Source organism: Neoarius graeffei, chromosome 21, assembly GCF_027579695.1.
Source record: "Neoarius graeffei isolate fNeoGra1 chromosome 21, fNeoGra1.pri, whole genome shotgun sequence".
Lineage (NCBI taxonomy): Eukaryota > Metazoa > Chordata > Actinopteri > Siluriformes > Ariidae > Neoarius > Neoarius graeffei.
This window is the reverse complement of record NC_083589.1, coordinates 24246607-24262468: the sequence shown is the minus strand read 5'-3', so window position 1 is coordinate 24262468 and position 15862 is coordinate 24246607. Positions and strand designations below refer to the sequence as shown.

Below are 15862 nucleotides of genomic sequence, written 5' to 3'. Positions count from 1 at the left end.
GCACAGCTTTATAGATTTACTACAGTATACAATTTATGTCTCCGTAAAACATACTTTAAATGAATTCTAATTGTTAAAGTGAAAAAAGGATGAAAATTGAAAGGTTCGCTGTTAACGACCTCACCTACTTCCTTCCAAGTTTATTTTTCTTTGTAATGTCTCTATAGGGGTGTGTCACCACAAAATATTTTGTCCAGTTGGTCGAAAAAATGAAAAGTTGTTTTAAATCTACTGTTGATTATCTTTAAGGAAATGTTTGGTGTAGCCAATGCAGAGAAATGTGATGTTTGTGGTGTATAAATTGAAATTAGTGCACAGCGCACGTTGATTTGGCCTACAGGCTGTTGTACAGTATAATATTTTACTGAATTGTTTCTCTTTACTTAGTCGAGTGGTTCTTGACATAATATGGATTACTACAGTTGTGGAAAAGGGTTATTAATCCCCCGCCCAAACGAAGTTTGGCGGAGGATATAGAAATGGGTTCTGTCCGTCTGGTCGTGTTTTCGTTTCCGGGCCATATCTTTAAAACTACTGAAGATATCTTCATGAAACTTTGTATACATCTCAAGCAACATGTGAACTGGTGCCTTTTGCTATTTTGGATTTTTGGAGAAAAGTATTTTTCAAATTTTTACATAAAAAATAGATTTTGACTTAGTTGCTAAGAGCACTGTTCGTTTCCGGAGCGTATATCCAAAACTATTCATGATACGGATTTGAAACTTGGTATACATGTTAACAAGGTGATGTAGATGTGCCTTTTCATACGAAGAAATCTGAGAAATTTTAATTTTTCGTGTTTCCATGGAAACAATTTCAGACTTAGTCATAGGGGTAGGTTTTGTTTCTGGAGCAGAACTTGAAAACTGAGCGGTATGGTCTTGAACGTTGGTATATATGTTGATTAAGTAATGTATATGCGCCTTTTGATACTAAGAAATGTGAGAAATTGTCATTTTTATCTCACCTGGACCAAAGGTCAGTTGGGTTTATACCATGGGCTGCTGAGGTAAAGAGGTAGGGTTGGGTTCCTGCAGCAGAACTTGAAAAATGTGACACATAATATCTTGAAACTTGGTATATAGGGCAGGGGATATAGATGGCTGTCTTCTTGTTTACTGTATTTTTATTATTTACTATTTACTGTTTGATCTCAAACACATTAAGAAGCAAGAAATTAACTTTTGATGAGGCACAGCTGTTAATTGAAAAGCGTTCCAGATGACTCCCTAATGCCTCGGTCACAACCGGCCGTACGTGCTTCTATGGCCGGTCTACGTGCAAAAAACGCAAGAAACGCACGGAGGGCGTGTGTGTGACGTGCTGATTTTCGAGCCGTAGACTGGCCGCAGACCGGCCGCAGAGGTTCTTTGTCATGTCAAACAAACTTTATGGGCGCTTACGTTTTTTTCAGGTTGCAAGACAAACTTAGAGCCAACGTGCATCTTTCTCCACGAACAAAAAAAACGCAGCAATTTGGGAAACGCCAAAAATCGCACGGCCAAAAAATCGTACGTCCGGTTGTGACCTAGGCTTAATGAAGCTGGTTAAGATAACGCCAATAGTGTACAAAGCATCAAGGTAAACACTGGATACTTTGAAGAATCTAAAATATAAGATTTTTTTTAACCACATAATTCCATACATGTGCCATATGTTGTTTCATAGTTATGATGTCTTCAGTATTGTTCTGCAATACTTTTATGTGAAACCGCAGTCATAAGAGTCGAGCAGTACGTGGGAACTAATTGCAGGTAGGAAATGAAGATGTGAGAGGAGGAACTAAAAAAGATTCTCACTGGAGCCAGACATTAGTCAGTTTAGCGCATCATTACCTAATTTGAATAAAAGTTGAGAAAATCTCAGCTCACATGTCGCTTTGTTGCTGAAATCGCAGCTCTGAGACACGTACGTACTGTACGTAGAAGATGAACGGTCGCCTAGACATGCACTCATTTTCATTTTGTGACACTCACCCGCTCGTAAATCCAAACTGCATTTGGGTCTTAAATCAACTAATACACAGTTTCCCTGCTACAATGATGTAAACGATGAGAATTCCGAGTCCTGTGGTTACCGAGACGGCACCGTAACTGAAAAAATGAAACCGCTCGTATGCTCTCAAGCATTTGAGACCTTTCATTACACAGCAACGAGACATGATTCTTGTATTTACATAAAAACAACAAGGCGATCTTTAACGCTTATTGTTTTACTGTTATTACATTATTCACGTCTGACAAAAACACTGTACACTCACCAGCCACTTTATTAGGAACACCCACACACCTGCTGTTTTATGCCGTCCTCTAATCGGCCGATCCCTCGACAGCAGCACAGTGCATCAGATCACGCAGATACAAATCAAGAGCTTCAGTTCATGTTCACTTCAAACATCAGAACGGGGAAAATCGTGATCTCAAAGTGTGACTGCGGCATGGGTGTTGGTTTGAGCCAGATGGACTGATTTGAGTATTTCACCAAGAAACGGCTGATCTCCTGGGGTTTTCACACACAACAGTCTCTAGAGTTTACACAGAATGGTGCGGAAAACAAAAAACAAGCATCAAGTTGAGTGAGCAATGACAGTTCTGTGGGTGGAAACAAACGCCTTGTTGATAAGAGAGGTCAGAAGAAAATGAGCAGGTCGGTTCGAGCTGCCAGGAAGGAAATAATAACTCATGTAATCACTCTTTACAACCGTGCTGAGCGGAAAAGCATCTCAGCACGCAACGGCAGAAGAGCACACTGGGTTCCAGTCCCACAGTCTAAGGGTGTATTCAGACCAGGATAATTCGATAGTTCACTTGCTTTGGTCCGAACCAAATGTTTTTTTTATTTTTTCATTTTGGTGCAGTTCACTTTCACACTGTACATTTTAGTAAGCCGACCAAAATCTGTCAACAAAGCCACGCGCCCTGAGGTCGTTCAGCTATCGTTCAGAGACGACACGCGCACAAAGCGTTAAGTTCAAAAGTAGTCATGGAGGCTTTCCGTGCTGTTATTCTTTTTAATGTCATCAAAGTTATATGTTTTTTCCAGTTTTTACTGTTTTCACAATTGTGCGATTACTATGCTGTTGTACAAGTAATTTATCCACGACGACGACAAAGGGCAAGGCGGCTACGGAGGATAGCGCTGATGAGCGCACATCATGTTGTGACAGTTCTGGCTCTTCACGCAATAGATGAATTTCTTTTTTGCGTCGCTAGTACCGCCACTTTTTGAAAGAACGTCCCTGATTTTAATGTAGGTCTGACGGAGTTTCTTCACTTTTAGCCGGCATTGTTCTGGGGAGCGCGTGAACCCCTTCTCCTTCATTTTCTCACTGAATACAGCAAACACGTCACCATTTTTGTGTGTTCTCTCCAAAAGCTCAGATACGTGGACATCTGCCCATATATCCACAAGGGTGCGCGTTTCTTCCTCGGCCCACGTTTGCCCCCTACTCATTTTTTGTACTCTGTAGTCTAGCCTACCACTGGTCGGAATGACTGAACGACTGTTGTAAGGTTCCCTTGACAACCGAAACAGTGTTTGCACTTTGCGGTGGAGTGTCAAGACTCTGTTTCCCATAATGCTCGACAAACGACGAAAAAGCAAAACTGTCGGATTAGGTCCGGTCTGCTTTCACACCTCCAAAAGATCCGCACCAGGGTTCCTTTGGTCCGGACCGAGTCCGACCTTGCAGCTCGGTCTCGGTCCGCTTGTTTGGTCCGGACCAGAGTTCGGTGGTTTGTATTCAGACCAACCCAAAAGGTCCGGACCAAGGGAAATTTGGTTCGTTTGGTCCGGACCAAACAACGTAGGTGTGAATACGCCATTAGACTCAAGAACACGTTCCTATGAAAGTGTCCGGTGAGTGTACGGTATATCTCTTATCTGCTCGATAAAACTGATCAATATTAAGTCATTATTTTAATCCTTTGTCTAATTGCACCATTCATGATGCAAAGGTTATACAGCAGTATCTTGTGTGATACGGAGAACGTTATCAGGAACACTGAACACCGCTCCACAGAAAAGCCGTCACTGAACTCCAGCTCTGGAAGGTCGTACGTATCGTAATAAATAAGGTCATGTTGCGAAACGTTTTTCACCACTTTTTATCCTGAAGTCAGTAAAATGAGTGAAAATGCTGTAGAACTTGGAATAGAAATAAATAGAGGCAAAAAAAAAAAAAAAAGTGTCAGTCTGGCCAGCTTTAGCAAAGTGCCAGAGACTTTTTCCACACATGGCATCAGATTAAGTCTCAGTAAACACTGTAGCCTGAGGTAACCCCTCGGTTACTAAGTGACAAGGGCTTTTTGTTGTGTTTTGTTTTGGTTTTTTTTTTGTTGGTGAAGTCAGACAGCGCTTTAACATTGTTGGGTCTTAGACATACACATACATTTTTCTTGTTCTCCCTCTCTCTCTGTTTTATAGACACATTACAAAGTCTCTTTCGAAGTCGTATTGACTCAGTCACATCGTTTCAAAGGTTCAGTTCTTGGATAATTCTTGACACATGCAAGAGTTAATAGTTGAGCAGCTTCAGCTCCAGGATTACATCATCATTACATAAGCGCTCTGTGTGTGTGTGTGCGTGTGTGAGAGAGTGTTAAAAGGAGAAGCTTTGCAAACAGGATGTTGAAAGAGCACGGCTGTGAAAATTCTTATTCACACTATGTCCGTCTCAAAGAGGGAAGCGATTCTGGTTTCTGAGGATGTCTAAATAATCCCTGTGTTACTCATGCTGTAACACGCTGTAAAAGCCCCAGTGAAGGATTGCACACACACACACACGTATATAAACACAAAAAACAACCTCTCCGTCTCTAAAATGGCCAGCGAGTATAGCTACAATGTCAGCATGGTGTACCTACTAGAGTAATAAACCTAAAACGGACAGCCTTAACGCGTCTCATAACCCTGCCTCCAGCTCTGACGTAATGGTGGTGCAGTAGGTTAAAAGGTACGAGGTCACACCGTCCCTGCGTGAACATAACGACTGACACAATCACAGTTTTACACAGCGCAGATCCGAACCATCACGGCATGAACGAAAGGTTAAAACACTCGTGACTAAGCTCTCAAGGTGCTGGACTCAAAAACCTCACACTTGGAAATACACACATCAGGATTATGTCCACTCTGATGGGGTTGAGTAGAGCAGAGCAGAGCACAGCCTCGTCCAGTTTGTCTATGCTGTAAATGAGAAAGGATTAGATAGTAGCTAACACTTAAAAGCGTAAAATTAGTTCAGTTTGTACAACATGTACAGCGGTGCTTGAAAGTTTGTGAAGCCTTTAGGATTTTCTATATTTCTGCATAAATATGACCTAAAACATAATCAGATTTTCACACAAGTCCTAAAAGTAGATAAAGAGAACCCAGTTAAACAAATGAGATAAAAATATTAGACTTGGTCATTTATTTATTGAGGAAAATGATCCAATATTACATATCTGTGAGTGGCAAAAGTATGTGAACCTTTGCTTTCAGTATCTGGTGTGACCCCCTTGTGCAGCAATAACTGCAGCTAAACGTTTCCGGTAACTGTTGATCAGTCCTGCACACCGGCTTGGAGGAATTTTAGCCCATTCCTCCGTACAGAACAGCTTCAACTCTGGGATGTTGGTGGGTTTCCTCACATGAACTGCTCGCTTCAGGTCCTTCCACAGCATTTCGATTGGATTAAGGTCAGGACTTTGACTTGGCCATTCCAAAACATTAACTTTATTCTTCTTTAACCATTCTTTGATAGAATGACTTGTGTGCTTAGGGTCGTTGTCTTGCTGCATGACCCACCTTCTCTTGAGATTCAGTTCATGGACAGATGTCCTGACATTTTCCTTTAGAATTCGCTGGTATAATTCAGAATTCATTGTTTCATCAATGAGGGCAAGCCGTCCTGGCCCAGATGCAGCAAAACAGGCCCAAACCATGATACTACCACCACCATGTTTCACAGATGGGATAAGGTTCTTATGCTGGAATGCAGTGTTTTCCTTTCTCCAAATATAACGCTTCTCATTTAAACCAAAAAGTTCTATTTTGGTCTCATCTGTCCACAAAACATTTTTGCAATAGCCTTCTGGCTTGTCCACATGATCTTTAGCAAACTGCAGACGAGCAGCAATGTTCTTTTTGGAGAGCAGTGGCTTTCTCCTTGCAACCCTGCCATGCACACCATTGTTGTTCAGTGTTCTCTTGATGGTGGACTCATGAACATTAGCCAATGTGAGAGAGGCCTTCAGTTGCTTAGAAGTTACCCTGGGTTTCTTTGTGACCTCACCGACTATTACACGCCTTGCTCTTGGAGTGATCTTTGTTGGTCGACCACTCCTGGGGAGGGTAACAATGGTCTTGAATTTCCTCCATTTGTACACCAGATACTGAAAGCAAAGGTTCACATACTTTTGCCACTCACAGATATGTAATATTGGATCATTTTCCTCAATAAATAAATGGCCAAGTATAATATTTTTGTCTCATTTGTTTAACTGGGTTCTCTTTATCTACTTTTAGGATTTGTGTGAAAATCTGATGTTTTAGGTCATATTCATGCAGAAATATAGAAAATTGTAAAGGGTTCACAAACTTTCAAGCACCACTGTATAATGTTACTTTTGTTCACATTGCGTTACAAATCTGCTTCTACAGTCCAGGATCATTTTCTTATACACTATAGCCAAAAGTATATGGACATCTGGCAGGATTCCAGTTTCCCTTCACTGGAACTAGCAGTCCTAAACTTGCTCCAGCATCACAACGCCCCTGTGCACAAAGCGAGCTCCATGAAGACATAGTGCGTGAAGGTTGGACTGGAAGAACTGGAGTCTCGTGAACACTTTTGGGATGAACTGGAACACCGACTGCACCCCAGGCCTCTTCATCCAACATCACCTGATCTCACTGATACTCTTGTAGATTTGTGAATGAACACAAATCCCTCCAGCTACGCCTCGAAATCTAGTGGAAAGACTTTGCAGAAGAGAAGAGAAGAGAAAAGAGTGGAGGTTATTATAACAGGAAAGTCAAGTCAAGTTTATTTGTATAGCGCTTTTAACAATAAACATTGCCGCAAAGCAGCTTTACACAATTTGAGCGACTTAAAACATGAGCTAATTTTATCCCTAATCTATCCCCAATGAGCAAGCGGTCCTATGACATTCTGAAAGAGGGACTTGATCTGGAATGGGATGTTCAACAAGGATATACGACTATGATGGCAGGCTGTCCACATACTTTTGGTCACTATAGTCTATATTCATGACTTCAACTCAACTCTAAATGTAAAACAAGGTAATAAGATGGAGTACGTCAGTCTGTAGGTGTCTGAGTTACTTTAGTCTCTGTGAGCTTAAATGAGGCTGGTCATTCTCCTCTGACCCACTGGATGTTTTTTGTTTTTCATACCATTCTGTTTAAACTCTAACAGCTGCTGTGTGTGAAAGTCCCAGGAGGTGTGCAGTTTCTGAAAAACTCAGCCAACCATGGCACAGCGAAAGTCACTGAGATGAGTTTTTCTTCATTTTGATGTTTGATGTGAACGTTAACCGATTTGTATCTGCACGATTTTATTCATTGCGCCGCTGCCACGTGATTGGCAGATTAGATAACTGCATGAATGAGCAGGCGCGTGTTCTTAACGAGTGTATTTTTGTGTTGCAGGTGGGTTCGTGGAGTTCTCTAACCTCTTCCCGGGTCTGTGTGAGGGAAAGTGTATGCTGGTGCCGTCCTGTATCTCACAGCCATGTCTTCCCATCAACAGCAGCGGCCCGACACGCATCCTGCCTCATCTTTATCTGGGCTGTCAGAGAGATGTGCTGAACAGGGTGAGCTACAGTGGCAGGAGAACGACTCGGAAACCAGGATCCTGTGTGTGGACCAGGAGTTTTCAAAATAGAACCTTTAAGCGAGTGCATGGAAGTGTATTTTCAAGGTTTTTTTTTTTTTGTTTGGTTGGTTGGTTTTTTCCAAGAAAGCATTTGATTATTGGATAACAAATTTTATTCGATCCACATTCGCTGGATATGAGCGATCGCACACTCTGATTGGCTACTCTTCTACTAGGCTATCAGCTCATATACCGTGAGTAGAGAAAAAACAAAATGGCAGCGCGTGTTGCTGGACCAACCGAGGACGGAATCAAAAATTTACTCGAAAACAAAACCCCCAAAAATATTTTTAAAAAAAAGAAAAGCAACAAAATATTTGATGGTAAGAACGCGTCTTTTTTTTCAAGAATTATTATTATGATTATCGCATTTTTCACAAATTGCTCCTGTCATTTCGCCGGTTTGTTTACATTCTAAGCGGAAATTATTTTGTCAAACGTTTTGTACGAAGTTTTTATTTATCGAATTTGCAAAAAATAAAAACAAAAATGCTCCGTTTCTCAAAATCCAGTGACTGTGGATCGAATAAAACAGTTATTCCACTCAATCTCGCCGTACACGGATTATAGCCAACTCGGCTATCAGCTCATGCACAACTCAATTTTGTGGAATAATTGTTAATTGTAAATCATTTGCTTATAGATTCTTATGACTGGTTATGTAGGCAACCTTTAGATGTCTAAACAAACACAGGCAGTTCTACAAGTTGTAAGTCATTGTACACATAAGCTTGTCCTCTACAGTATTTAGCAAAAGCTCTGAATCTGTGCACTGAACAAAGCCTCATACACCCTGTCTTCTCCCCATCATAGGATCTGATGCAGCAGAACGACATCGCGTATGTCCTCAATGCCAGTAACACATGCCCCAAACCTGACTTCATTCCCGAGTCGCACTTCCTGCGTGTACCCGTCAATGACAGCTTTTGCGAGAAGATCCTGCCATGGCTGGACAAATCTGTGGAGTTCATAGGTCAGCTGCTAGGAAGTTTTTCAAACATTTGCCTTTGAGGTTTTCCTCCAAGTCAGGTCAAAAGCACCAGTGTCGGGTACTGGGAAACTCACACCGTTCTCGAATTACAGGGGATTTCTGAGTCATTGTTTTACCTTCACTTGACAGACTTGCTTTCATTTTGATGCTCTATAACGGATTTAAAAGACTACTATGTCAGTACCAAGGAATGACTCACATAGCATTGAGCTATTATGTAAAGGCCGTATTGTCCTAGATACTGTATGTAAAGCCAGATGAATAGTCTTGCTGTATGCTAGCCGGTGTTAACTTACTTTCTCTTTCTTTTATAGAAAAGGCGAAAGCTTGTAATGCCAGAGTTCTAGTCCACTGCCTGGCAGGAATTTCCCGATCAGCCACCATCGCCATTGCCTACATCATGAAGAGGATGGACATGTCCTTAGATGAGGCATACAGGTAGGAGTCAGACTTTAGACCAGAACTAGCCAAGAGAAATATTTAACAGTTATTCCACGAAATCGAGTCGTACACGAGCGACGAGGCGCGTAGCACCGAGTTGGATATAAGCCCTGTACAACAAGTTTGAGTGGAATAACTGTTTCATTCTCTCCACATTCACTGGATTTTGAGAAACGGAGCATTATTGTTTGAATTTTTTTGCAAATTCGATACATAAAAACCTTATACAAAGCATCCGACAAAATCATTTCCACTTAGAATGTAAACAAACCGGCGAAATGACAGCAGCAATTTGTGAAAAATGCGATAATTCTTGGAAAAAAAAAAAAAGATACGTTCTTACCATCAAATACTTTTATTCCATATTATGTTGCATGTTTGTATTTTTTGGAGTTTTCTTCTTCGGGTTTTTTTTTTGGCGGTTGGCAAACCAATTTAAAGGTGCATTACCGCCACCGACTGGGCTGGAGTGTGGAACAGGAGGGTTGGGGGAGTGTTTGTTTCTGTTTATATTTTAAATGCTTGATGATAATTTTTGGGATTTTGTTCTCAAGTAGAGTTTTGGTTCAGTAACACGCTCTGCCATTTTGTTTTTCTCTACTCGCGGTATATGAGCTGATAGCCTCGTAGTAGAGTAACCAATCAGAGTGCAATTGCTCATATCTAGTGAATGTGGATAAAATAATAGAATTGATATTAGAAGCTGCTCCCGTGTTGAACTCTGTTGTTCCTATCGCAGGTTTGTAAAAGAGAAGAGGCCGACCATCTCGCCCAACTTTAACTTCCTGGGCCAACTGCTTGATTTTGAGAAGAAAATCAAGAGCCCTAGTGAAGTGGCAGCTAAGAGTAAGGCAGTACAGGCAGAACTGGCTGACAAACCAAGCCCTGGGCAAGAGAACGAGTGCTGCGCCCCGTGCTCATCCAGCGGGGTCGGAGTGGAAAGATCTGCCCTGGCGCCACTAGAGCCTTTGACGCTGCCGTGTGTTCTGGCTGGGGTTCCTGAGGAGCAGCTTCTGGCTCAGGCACTGTGCAGCCTGCAGCTAAGTGAAGAAATGGAGGACAGCATGCGCATGAAGCGCTCCTTCTCTCTGGACATCAAGTCGTATGGAGAGCCGAGCGTCGGAGCTCCTTCTTTACGTACGTTTGGCGGTGGAGAGAGCCCAGACTACTACAAACCATCCTCATTTAAAGATCCGTCAGTTAAGCCTTGCCAGTTCTCCCCTGTGGAAGAGGTTTCAGAGCAGTCCACTCCTGAACAGAGTCCGGACAAAGAGCAAGCCGAAGGTCCCACAACCAACAGCAACTCCACCAAATCCAGTCACTCCAGCAAACCCAATCAATCCACGAAGCCCCAGTCTGCGGCCTTGAAGCCCCCTCCTCCACCTGCCTGCCCCCAGCCGCTGCAAAGGAGCGGTAGCATGGAGGAGACCGCGAGTGCTGCCAGCTTTCTGCTTGGCCTGTCACGCTCGCAGCAGCAGTTGGCCAAAACTGGGTTAGGCGCACTAAAAGGCTGGCACTCCGACATCCTTCTGGCGCCCGTCACCGGTGGCTGGTACCTCTCGTCCGAGTCAGCACGGTTCTACTCCACCTCAGCCATTTTCAGCAGCGGAGGCAGCGGAGGAGCTGGAGGCGCACAAAACAGTTTCACGGCGACATACAGCTGCAGTCAGGGTTTGGAGGCAGTGAGGAGGCGCAGCAGACAGAGGAGCAGCGAACGCGGAGACTCGCGCCGTAGTTGGCACGAAGAGAGCAGCTTCGAGAAGCAACTGAAGCGGCGTAGCTGCCAGATGGAATTCGGTGACGGCATGACCGAGAGCCGCTCCAGAGAGGACCTAGGGAAAGTAGGCAGCCAGTCCAGCTTCTCTGGGAGCATGGAGGTCATTGAGGTGTCCTGAAAGAAAAGATAATATGTATAATGTGGCTGACTTTGTAAGAAGGAAGATTTTGCGGGTTATTTCCCAGCGCAAAATCTTTTTCAAGTGCTTTCATGGACAATAAAGTAGTGGTGCTTTATAGGCTTTTCTCCACTGACCAAGAATATTTTTGTATTCATATAGCTGAATTTTGCAGGTAATAATGTTCACTGAATGCAGCTCCCTTTTACTGATCATTCAAGAGTGGACACACAAACACTTTCAGTTGATTTTTCTTTCTTTTTTTTGGGTTTCTATTTTAGTTTTGTTTTAGCTGAGCCTTTTTTTTTTTTGTCAGTGGATCAGTATTGATTATTTACCATTTTCCATCCATGTTGTGATTGATCCAGTATGTTTGTCAGACTCTAATACTGAATCTTGAGCCCAAAACCGAAGCACGAATGAAGCTGAAATGGATTGAAGATTTTTCTGCATGCTCTGACATACCACAAAGGGTGTCTACGTAGCAACTATACAGTACCTCACGAATCCAAATTAAGGGCTTCTCTCTCTCTCTCTCTCTCTCTCTCTCTCTCACTCTGTTCTTTGCTTTGACTCATGTGTAGCTTTCAATGGTTAAAATCTCAGGTCTTATTTTGAGCAGCAGGAGAAGACATTTATCAAGAAGTCCCTTTTGCTTTGAATCATGGCATTAAGATTTAAATGCCTGTAACAAGATTTTTCTCCGATGTCAGATGATCTACAATCATCTCTTCACGTCAGAACACAAAGATTAAAAGCGTATGTACGTTAGCTGAATGAAGTGTGGGAGTTCAGGTATTAGAAGTAGAGGTGGAGCTGGAAAAGGCCAAGTGTTATGGCTTGTTGTGTAAATGGTGGGTTGATTAAGCAAGTGCTGGGGAAGGGGAAGAGGCTGGAACTCTCGTTCAAAAGGCGCAACTCGATCTCGCCTGAGATCAGAGCGGATTATTGTCCTCTCAAACAAACGTCTTTTTGAGGATCAAAAACAAACACCTTTTCAAGTTGCATTCGGAGCTACTCTGCAGTGGAAAACGTCGCACCATAACGATTGGACATCACAAAAATGTCATTTGGTGTCATGGTATGGCATCATTGTCAGTCTGCTACACTGCAGAAGGTGCTCTGACCGTGAGCCAACTCGACAGATTTGTACTATTGATTCAGTCTGGAACACAAAGCAGGCTTTATCGAACAGGAAAAGCATATAAATGCCGAAAAAGGCGAAAGCCAGACAAGAGTCTAAAAGATTTGGTTTGCTCTTGCTGTATTCCAACACACATTTTCAATATCGTAAAGGGTTGCTAGTAAAATTAGGCATCTGGTTTAGCATCAAAATATGCAACAGAAGTTGTTCCCATAACCGATAAACAAGTTCAGTCAGATTAAATTAGCGTTTATTTTAACACATTTAAATCCACACAAGTGTAAAAGATCATCTCGGATAATATACCACGTTATCAAGCCTCAGTCCTACATTTGATTAAACACCATATCAAATGTTTGTGGGTCACACAGATGTTCAGTGTGAAACATCTGTTTGTCACATGCAACTCAAACTCAAGTGGCTTTTACAAGTGTTGGGTCACATGTTTAGTTTTCAAAAAGCATCACCACGAAATGATCACGGTTCATCCTAATGGTTTTGCCAGTTCGGATCTTATTAACTTTCCGACGCTTTTCAGAAACTAGACCAAGTATACACTATGGCCAAAAGTATGTGAACACCAGCCCATCACACCAATCTGTGGTTCTTCCCCAAACTGTTGTCACAAAGTTGGAAGCACAGAATTGTATAGAATGTCTTTGTATGCTGTAGTGTTACACTTTCCCTTTACTGGAACTAAAAGCTGTTCCAGCATCACAATGATCCTGTCCACAAAGCGAACACCAGGAAGACGTAGCGTACCAAAGTTGGAGTGGAAGAACTTGAGCATTCTGTACAAAACCCTGACTGAACTCAACTCCACTGAACACCTTTGGGATGAACTGAAACACTGGCTGAACCCCAGACCGTCTGATTCAACACCAAATCCTAACAGTTACACTCCAAAATCTAGTGGATGAAGAAGAAGAACCTTTACTTGGTCACATGTACACTCAAGCACAGTGAAATTCCTCCTCTGCATTCAACCCATCTGAAGCAGTGAACACACACACACACACAGAGCAGTAGGGAGCAGTTGGGGGTTAGGTGCCTTGCTCAAGAGCACTTCAGCCATGATACAGAGGGAGGAGGAAGTGCTGTTCATTCACTCAATGTTTCCTGCCAATCCCAGGAATCAAACCAGCAACCCTTTGGGCCCAAGGCTGCTTCTCTAAACTTCAGGCCATGGCTGCCCCCATGGTACTTCAGGTAAAACCTTCCCAGAAGAAGGTTATTATAACAGTAAAGTGAGGCTAAAGCTGGAATGGGATATTCAACAAGCACATATACTATATTGCCAAAAGTATTTGCTCACCCATCCAAATTATCGGAATCAGGTGTTGCAATCACTTCCATGGCCACAGGTGTATAAAATCAAGCACCTAGGCATGCAGACTGTTTTTACAGTTTGGAGCTGGCCCCTTCCTCTTCCAACATGACTGTGCACCAGTGCACAAAGCAAGGTCCAGAAAGACATGGATGACAGAGCCTGGTGTGGATGAACTTGACTGGCCTGCACAGAGTCCTGACCTCAACCCGATAGAACACCTTTGGGATGAATTAGAGCGGAGACTGAGAGCCAGGCCTTCTCGCCCAACATCAGTGTGTGACCTCACAAATGCGCTTCTGGAAGAATGGTCAAAAATTCCCATAAACACACTCCTAAACCTTGTGGACAGCCTTCCCAGAAGAGTTGAAGCTGTTCTAGCTGCAAAGGGTGGACCGACGTCATATTGGATTAGGAATGGGATGTCACTTAAGCTCATATGTGAGTCAAGGCAGGTGAGCAAATACTTTTGGCAATATAGTGTATGACTGATGGATAGGTGTCCACAAACTTTTGGCTGTATAGTGTATTTTGCTCATCCATCACCCGATATAGAAAATGCAGACTATAGTAGGACATCTGGTTGACTACACGGCCATCATCATCAGTACCATAATCAACGGACTGTGACTAAATTCAAAATCATCCTTATTTGCTTATAAATTCTTCTATTTCCCAGCTCCATAACGATAACGTACAGAAGTATTAAAGGTCTGTCAGTATTGTAGACTGTAAATGGGTTCGAGCTTGGCCTCTTCTCATACCTTTAAAAGAGTGAACAAAATAATCCAGGACAGTATTCCTGGCTCTTCAGGTATTTAAGCTTTTAATTTATCCCTTTACTTGTCTCGCCCTCATCAACCGCAAAACAATGCCCCGCTTGATCGTTACCACTCAATTACAGATTTGCTTTGGTGCTAATCTCCGTCTCATGTTGCTCATGGGGTCTTCTATCCAGGAATGTATTCAGGACAGTGCCATCTAGACCTCTCTGTACATTCAGTCGCCTAATGAGCCAGAACTTTGCAGCTCAAAGTGGAATTTTGTGTTTCCCTCCTTTCTCCAGGTGTTTTTTTTTTTTAAACAGGACACAGGTGATGAAAACAGTGGCTTATTCGATTTGAAAGCTTCCCTAAAGCTGTGAAGATACTTCTGTAAATAAGTGCATTCTTTGTCAATAATCAGTGATAAATAATGTTTTTTAATCCTCCAATGAAAATGTAAGAATCAGCAGGTTTACTGCAGACTGGCTTTTTCGATTGAACTGTTTCGCCTCTTAAACAGAAGTGTTTGACCATCTACCTACTGCTTCTTTGAAAAGACTGAGCTTCACGTACAAGATGGACAGCAAGCCTCGAAGCCGAGCCAAGTAAAAATTCCTGGAGGTAAATCTTTGTGGCCAAATTACAGTACATATATATTTTTTTCCTGACTGAATGACTGCATTATGATCACTCGTATGTAACAGAGAAGCACAGAGGAGATGGTACAAGTGTGTGATGTGTGTAAATGGCCTGTGGAGATGCTTGAGAGTTTGATACGATGTGCCTTTTCCTTCCACCGTATGCAGTTTTACAAGTTCTTTGATGATGGTGGTTATTAGTTGTATGTTTGACAGTTGAAATAAACCTAAACCGGTACTCAACACATGCAGTTCTCTGTTCACGTTTACTGGAGTTAGCTAGCACTTCTGATCACAGTTATATTAAGTTATACTTTTGGAGTTTGGAATGCCAGTGAGCTACAAACTATTTTTTCATACAAAACTTTGTTATAGATTTTTATTCGATGATTTCTACATTATCGAGTCAAAACATTACAAAAACATTTTAGGGTCCAAACGTTCGTTTTCCAGCACAAAATTAAACATTACAGGGAATTTTTTTTTTTTTTGTATCTGAGCAGCATATTATATAAGAGAACACTTTTCAGGTTACAAAAAAGAAAACGTGATGAAGGCTGCTGGGTTTTGGTGTAAAATGAAGACGCGAGTACAACAGTCAAAGTGTCCAGAAGAACTGTGGCTGGTTCTGGAAGATGCTCAGTAAAACCTACAGCTCATTTCCGCATAAAACTGCACTCACTGCACCTCAGACTACTTTTTTTTTTTTATTAAAGCAAAGGGTCGTCTCACACCAAATACTGACTTTGTTTCATTTATTATGCCTTACTGATTACT

General features: G+C 42.2%; 1 protein-coding gene across 1 annotated transcript in view; it reads left to right on the top strand.

The window, feature by feature from the left end:
• The window catches only part of dusp16 (dual specificity phosphatase 16), a 65365-nt gene extending 50035 nt beyond the window's left edge, over positions 1-15330 (top strand). Inside the window, exons 4-7 of the mRNA XM_060902858.1 lie at positions 7660-7823; positions 8699-8858; positions 9191-9314; positions 10057-15330. Coding sequence (XP_060758841.1) covers positions 7660-7823; positions 8699-8858; positions 9191-9314; positions 10057-11212 — 1604 coding nt within the window. The 3' untranslated portion in view covers positions 11213-15330. The remainder of the gene's footprint in view (positions 1-7659; positions 7824-8698; positions 8859-9190; positions 9315-10056) is intronic.
• Positions 15331-15862: the final 532 nt, after the last annotated feature.